This window comes from Elephantulus edwardii, unplaced genomic scaffold, assembly GCF_000299155.1.
Source record: "Elephantulus edwardii isolate Elephantulus edwardi_28Jun2011 unplaced genomic scaffold, EleEdw1.0 scaffold00077, whole genome shotgun sequence".
In the NCBI taxonomy this organism is placed as follows: domain Eukaryota; kingdom Metazoa; phylum Chordata; class Mammalia; order Macroscelidea; family Macroscelididae; genus Elephantulus; species Elephantulus edwardii.
In genome coordinates this window covers 13,347,898-13,355,054 of record NW_006399827.1, presented here as the reverse complement: position 1 = coordinate 13,355,054, position 7,157 = coordinate 13,347,898, and the positions used below count along the sequence as shown (strand labels likewise).

At 55.6% G+C, this 7,157-nt stretch overlaps 1 protein-coding gene across 1 annotated transcript; it reads right to left on the bottom strand.

The window, feature by feature from the left end:
- Window positions 1-914: 914 nt before the first annotated feature.
- Window positions 915-5,395, bottom strand: GRB7 (growth factor receptor-bound protein 7). The gene is made up of 14 exons (XM_006889394.1): window positions 5,229-5,395; window positions 4,974-5,124; window positions 4,607-4,763; window positions 4,383-4,504; window positions 4,212-4,289; window positions 3,522-3,659; window positions 2,874-2,984; window positions 2,532-2,630; window positions 2,166-2,246; window positions 1,955-2,071; window positions 1,725-1,785; window positions 1,515-1,602; window positions 1,317-1,410; window positions 915-1,111 (listed from the first exon to the last, which is right to left on the bottom strand). Exons 1-14 carry the CDS (start codon window positions 5,390-5,392, stop codon window positions 965-967), a joined length of 1,608 nt encoding a protein of 535 aa, XP_006889456.1. The 5' UTR covers window positions 5,393-5,395; the 3' UTR covers window positions 915-964.
- Between the last annotated feature and the right edge of the window lie 1,762 nt (window positions 5,396-7,157).

Below are 7,157 nucleotides of genomic sequence, written 5' to 3'. Positions count from 1 at the left end.
TTCCTCTCCTTTGCCGTCCCTCCACCTGTCCAAGCATGATATCCCTCTCCAAGGAATAGCCTCTCCTAGCAAACACACCCAAAGTATGTGAATCAAGGCTTCATCACCTTTATCTCCAAGGAGCTCTCTGGGTGCACCTTCTCCAAGATGTATCTGTCTGTTCTTTTGGCAGTCCATGGGATATTCTCATATCCATGTGAACAGGTATGAAGGGTGAAATGGTGTAGTGTAGTAAGATAAGGATCTGATATCCCATCAGTTAGCCCAGGCTGTGCTGAAGACCAGGGTGTTCTCTGGCGCTATCTCCAGCACCAGGTGCTATCAGTTACCACTCGTTTTTACAAGCCGTCAGGAAATCTCACCTGGCTGGCAGTTCCTTTAATTTATTTAACAAGCATCTTTTAGCACCTTATATTGGGCTCCATATTGGGCCCTGAAAATTCTCAGATAATGAAGACCGCCCTTACCCTCAACACCCAGGCTGACCAGAACATGGCTTGATCCATCTGACACATCACCAAGGTTTCAACTGTTCACCTCTCCTGGCCCTCTTCTCTACTCCAGCTAGCTGGGTTTTGCCAGATAGACTCACAGGTGTATCAAAAAATAATCTTTATTGTTACTGGTATAAAACAGAGCAGATCAACTGGCCTCTCAGTCTGTACAAAGTGTGGGGCATAGGACCACCTGGGCTGCCCCATTTCTCCCATAATGCCCATAAGCTCCATGAAGGCGAGAGGGCTATCCCAAGCGCTTTCCCTTCAGGAGAGAGGTCAAGGGTGGACTGGAAGAGGGGGCGAGGAGCACTTTGTGTCTAGGAAGGGAAGAAGGAGCTGAGAAAACTGGAGTTGAGGAGCCCTCCAATTATTTGCAGTCTTATCTTTACCTTCCCAAACCCCTCCGAGCAGATGTGACGCTGAGCAGCCTGAAGCTGGGCTGCAATGCACGCGATTTAGCGTGACGTTCAGAGGGCCACGCGGGTACAGTAGTGGCGCAGCAAGCACGGGAGGATACCGCGGTTCAGCTGGTGGAACTCAACGAGCTGCAGCAGGTCAGTGAAGCGGGTCTGGCCATCGTCCATGCTGAAGTAAAGGCGGCCCTCCTCCTCACTCTGCGGTATGACCATGGAGGGGACAGAAGTCAGGAGGGGTGCAGGGCTTAGGGAGCTCACTCCTGAGCCATGGCAAAGGTCTTCTCCATTTCTTGTGCAAGGATAGAGGAGACCCCAGTCACACTGGGGACCAGAGGAAGAAGCTTGGTGAGGAGGCCAGGTTGCTGATTCTGGGGTCTTGGAGAAAAAAAAGGGGCTTACTTACTGGTAATATGAGGTAATGCTTGACTTTCTGCAGGTGGCACAAAGACAGGACAAAGCCCTGTGGGTTTCGTTGACTCTCTCGGACCAGGAACAGGCTGCCAGGTAACAGGGCAGCGTTACTCAAGGGGCCATGGCTGCCACCTTCACCGAGGGTCTCTCTCACCCCAGGCCTGTTGCCCCACCCAGCCCTGCCCCTTACCCATCCACCAGGCCCTGCTGCCCAATGAGCCGCTGGCTCTCCTCACGGGAGATGTGTCCATGGAACCAGGGTTGGGTGCGGTGGATGGCTGTGAGTGGGAGAGGCAGACGGGCAGTCATTCCTGGAGAAGGGACCCTGTTTCCTCCCCCACCAGAATGCTCAGAGAAGCCAGGGCACAGCCCACCCTGGGGTGCCTGGGCCCTCACCCACCTGCACTGAGGCTCGAGCCTGAGCATGGGGTGGGCAGGCTGAGACGATGGTTTGTCTTCTTCTGTAGATGTGGGGACAGAGGGAAGTCAGGGTGTGGCTGGGGGGGTGTAACCTCACACCCTGCCCCCAGCTAGGGAGCCTCCCCTTCCCCTCTGCTCTGATTCCACTCCAGGAACACTCATATGGAAAGAAGCCCCAGCATGGGCACGCAGATGGGTGCAGCCCCTCACCCTCCAGGCCTGGGCCTCCTCCAGCGCTGCACTCAGAGCTTCTCGAGGGTTCTCGATGACGCGGCCGGCATGGCCAGAGAAGTCCATGGCCACCAGGGTGTTATCGGAGACACTTCTCTGGAGATGAGATAGGATTTGGAGGGGGAGGGTCAGAAGAGGACCCCACGTCAGAAGAGCCCACCCCAAGCTAATGTCCCCCAGTCATACTCACCAAGGGCGGGCACCCCAAGCAAGATGGGCGGAGGTGACGAGACTGTGCCTGCTGGTAATTTTTATACAGCTGCGTCCCATACTAGGGGTAAGAGAGGAAGAGAGCCTGGGGTCAGGAAGGCCCAGGGTGGGGGTGGGGGGGGGCTGTGAGAACTCCCTCAGACCAGGTCTCCCCAGGAGGAGGGGTAGGGGGCTTTCCTTGAACACAGTGAGGCTATGGTTTCATCTTTGGAGCAAGGGCTCTTGGAAAGCAAGGCTGTGAAGCCCTCCTTGTTCTAGAAACTTCCTGGGGCAGAACTATGGCTTCTGTCTCACAGCAGGCATCCCAAGGATGGGTCAGCCCTCCACGCAGCCCCCAGGGCCTCACCTTGAAGAGGCGGAAGGCAGCCAGCCAGCAGGTTCGGCTCTGCTCATCCTCACAGCAGAAGATGCGAAGGCCCTTATGGCCATTTCGAAGCTTATTCGGCTGAAAGGAGAGGAAACTGGCTGGTCCCACATCTGCTTTTAGGACCAGATGTCTATCCCTGTGTCCAAGGGGCAGAGGGTTCCCGAGGAGCTTCCAGCAGGGCCAGAGTGCAGGAAGAGAGTCCAGGCACCCCACAGTGGAGCTCGAAAGCCCCAACTAGGATCCTGAGGTCCCAGCAGCTCCTGTTCCCTCCCCAACCAGGGCTGCAACACTGGGCATGGGACCCAGGTCAGCGGTCTTTACCTTGATACAGAAGCCAAAATCTGTGGGCATCCCATAGAGCTTGCGACCCTGGGTCACCACGTACACATTGGACTCATTCACGTCAGCCACGTACTGCAGGTGCCTCGGATCCTGAAAGTGTGAATGAGCAAGACTTGGTACTGGCAGGCCCCGTGATCCTGCGATGGTCCCGTCCACGTGAGCCAGCTAGAAGGAACCCTGGTAGTACAATGGGTTGAGTGCTTGGCTGCCACATTCTGCTTCCATAAAGATTATAACCCTGGAAACTCAGTGGGGCAGGGCTATCCTCTCCCCCAGGGTCACTATGAATCTGACTCAACTTTACACTGTGATGTTGTTGCTGTTGTTGTTGTTTTTAAGCCAGTTAGGGAGACTCCAGGTCAGAAAGGAGCTAGGAAATGCCCAAGGTCATGCAGCAAGTGGAAGTAAAGTCAGAACTTGAACGGCCTTTCCCTTTGCTACTTCTTGAAGCAGGTAAACTAGTTAAAGAGGGATGAAGCCCTAAACTGAAAGCAGCCTAGGGCAGGGAGGGGCTGTTAAGGACCTTAGCCAGGAACCAAGAGGAAGGAGACTATTCTAGAAGGACAAGGGCCTGGTACTCTTGTCAAGGGCAGGGGTAAGGACAGGGCTGGCACCTCAAGACCTCACCTTGGAAGTGCCCTTAGTGGAGTAATAGAGGCCAGACCGGCGCAGGAAGCAGTAGAAGCGTTTCCAAAGTTTGCGTCCGGACCCCCGAAGCTGCAGGAAGCCCTGGATCTCGGGGAAGCTGCCTGCATTCAGGAAGTTCTGAGGCCAGAAGAGAGCAGGAGAGAGGGTGAGCATCCACGACCCACCCATCCCAGGCCTCCACAGGACCTTCCTTTAGGAGACCAGGTGCTTCACTGTAGATTAATTGTGCCCATTTAACAGATGGAGAAACTAATGCTTAGGCAGATAAAGTAACTTATTACATGAGGACTGCTGGGCTCATTCCACCACGTGGAGGGGGAGCACAGACTTACATAAAGGTGAGAAGGCACTGGCTGACTCTGGGGACCCATGAAAATAAAATAAAATGAGGGGCTTCCCAGAGCCCTGGTGGATTAGAAGTGCACAGCTGACCCAAAGGTCACACCTCTGCGGCGGTTTGAATCCACCAGCAGCTCTACAGGAGAAAGATGGGCAATCTAGAAAGATGGGCAGTCTCCTCCAGCAGCTCTACAGGAGAAAGATGGGCAATCTAGAAAGATGGGCAGTCTCCTCCAGGACAATTTACAGCCCCCGAATCCCAGCAGAGAGTGGGCTGTGAGCTGGGTCTAACTTGACAGCGATGACATGGAGTCTGGGGTGTTCTCTCACCTGGATGAGGTCTTCGTGGGATAAGCCCTTATTTGCATCGAGACAGCTGGAGACCATCTTTTCTGGGAACAGGGAGTGCTGGTGGCAGGAATGGGTCAAAGGTCAGGGATCAAGGGTCCAGTTTTGGGGTCAGGGAATCCCAGCACCCAGACCCCAATCACACCCACTCACTGGAGAGTTCTTGAAGAGTTCATACTTGGCGAAGTTTTTCCTAAAGACAAATCGGCTGTCTCCGCCCACGGGCCAGCCCGCCTGTACTTCCACCACAGACTCGTGGTCCTCCAAGCCCCGCTCTGTGGTCAAGGGCAAAAAGCAGGGTTCAGGGGAGACCTGCCAGCACCCTCTCCCTCAGTGGGTGGGAGGCAGCCCAGGTGGTTCCCTGAATCCAAACTCACCCAGGGCTAAATGGGGGTGGCACTCCACTAGGCCCCAGTTCTCATCACTCAGGGCGTGGGCTCGCTGCACCAGCATCTCGCACACATGGCGAGCTGTGGCACCCGCTGCCACCTCCACAGAGCGGCAGGCCTCATCCTCGCTGTACACCTTTACCACCTGTACCCCAAGAATTGTGGGTATTTTAGGAGGAGACAAAGGGTGATTCCTTCCATTCCTCTGCCCTCAGGAACCCCTGGCCAAGACTCCTCATCCCTTCATCCTTCCCACCCCCAACTCCTAACTCCCCGCCCCACCATGAAAATGTACTATATCTACCCTATAGGTCACCCCTCAAATCCTGGCTTTCCCTTTCCCAGGAAAACTCACATGGGGGCGACTGGCATCTCTGGGGAGCAAGCCCCTTACGCTAGAGGTACCCCCAAGAATGGGGCTCTGGGAAGGAGGGCTGCAGAGCTCGGGGAAGGGGTTAGGGATAGAGGGCAGAGACGTTGCTCGAAGTTCCTCCTCTCGCAAATTCCTGCAGTGAGGGGAGAGGGCAGGGGTCAGGGAAAATCGTGACCACCGGGCTCTGGGTTACCTGAGCTGACCTCTCCCACAGCCACAGCCCACTGCTACGTGTACCTGCTGGCTGGGATGGGCAGAGGCTGGGACCGCTTCACCTCTTCAGACAGAAGAATATCTGGGGATGGGGAAGTTCCAGGAGGAGTTCCAGGAGGAGTCCCAGGGACGGGGCACAGGTCTTCCGGAGAGCTGCTGAGCTTCGGAGGAGACACATCCAGCTCCATGACATCTGAGGGAAGAGGCAGCTGAATGCAGACACGCAGGTGCCTTGTCCTGAGGAAAGAGCCAGACTTCCTGCCCTTACACAGCTATCAAGCTGCTCATTGCTCTCCCTGGATATTCCCAGGGACCCTTGGAAAAGAATGGTATCAGCCCCACTTGGCAAAAGGGGATACTGAGTCCCTGAGAAGGAAGCACTCTTACCCCAGATATCAAGTGAGGCAGGCCGTGGAACCTGGACTCCAAGTCCAGTGCTCTTCCTTTCGCCCCAGGTTGCCCTGGTGAAGAGATAAGAGGGTTCTCAAGACAAATTCACAACAGCAACAAAGATCCACCCGCCACAGGGGCAGGGGCTCCAGGTCCTGGTGTCCACACAAAAGGCCATCATCCCTGGGTGAGCAGGGGCCACTCGCTCCCCTGGGCTCTGCCCCAGGTTTTTCCAGCATTTCATCGCCAGACCCAGTTGTCAGAACCTGTCGTGGCAACACCTGCCAAAGTGATGAGTGATGCATAGGAGGGGGAGGGGATAGGGATGGGCAGGCAGGAGGTGGGAAGGGGGAGCTGGAGGGCTGGCTCAGCTGTGGGATAGGAACGTAAGGATGAGGCTCAGCAACTGCTCCAGCACACCCCTCCCCAAACCTGCTGTGACCTCCGGGGCGCCTCCTCTTGTTTTCAAGCCCCAGCACTACTGCCCCTGCCTCTGAGCATCCTCCCTGGATTTTCCACATTCAGACTAAATGGCTGCCTCTCAGCATTATGCAGCAGCTTCTGCACCAATTGCACCTATGCCTGTGCAAACTCTACGATCTTGGAGAAACGACGAGTTATAGAAAGGCATTAGGTCTTTTGTTCATGGAGTCGCTATGAATCGTGCTCTACTCAATGGCAATCAACAATAACAATCCACCTACTGGTGTGAGGGTACCCCAACAATCCTAGGCAGGGCCTGACCCAGAATCTTCTCATTTGCAAGTGCTGCACACACCCTCATGAGACAGAGGCACAGATGCCCACTGAGTAGAGGGTTCCTGGTGCATAGGAACCAAGTAGCTCCATTGACTGAGACTGGGACAGCCTAGAACCCACATCCCAACCAGGTCAACTCCTGCTCGTTCTCCAGGACACAGACTTAGACTTTCTAAGAGGCTGCCTGGGGTACTTAGGGTTGACCCCCGAGATGAGGCAGCATCTGACCCTAAAGTGAGGGCAGGAAGGGATTTGAGGGACAGATGAGTCAGGTGGGGCAGGGACAGCACTGCCTTGGGCTCTCCATTCAACCTTGACTCATCTGCAAACTTCCTGGCTTAGAAGAAACACAAACAACTCTGCCTCCACCCCCACCCCCCAGCCTACCTGTAGGCAGGGAGGAATGGAGGAGGTGCAGGGGAGGGAGGACGGGGAGAAGGACCTGAGGCAGCTCTGACATCATCCTCTCCTCCCCACCCTTGGCCTACCTCCTACTTTCTCAGTCTAGGTGGGACCTGCAGCCACCACCCCTAGTCCAGGAACCACCTCCAAGCTCAGGAGCCCCCCCTGGCCCAGGAGCCCCCCTTCCCAGGAGAGGGTGAAGGCCTGGCCTGGATTCAGAGACCCACCTGAAATGGTGCTGCCACTCATGGTTAGCATCTAAGACTCAGCTAGCCCAAGGGACTCATCTGTGTCACCCCTGGGGAATGATGTGCCCCCTAATACACTCACACTGTCTCTGGGTATCCAGCCCAAATGGTACCAAGGGAACAGGAGCAAGGGCAGAATGCCAAAACTCCCATG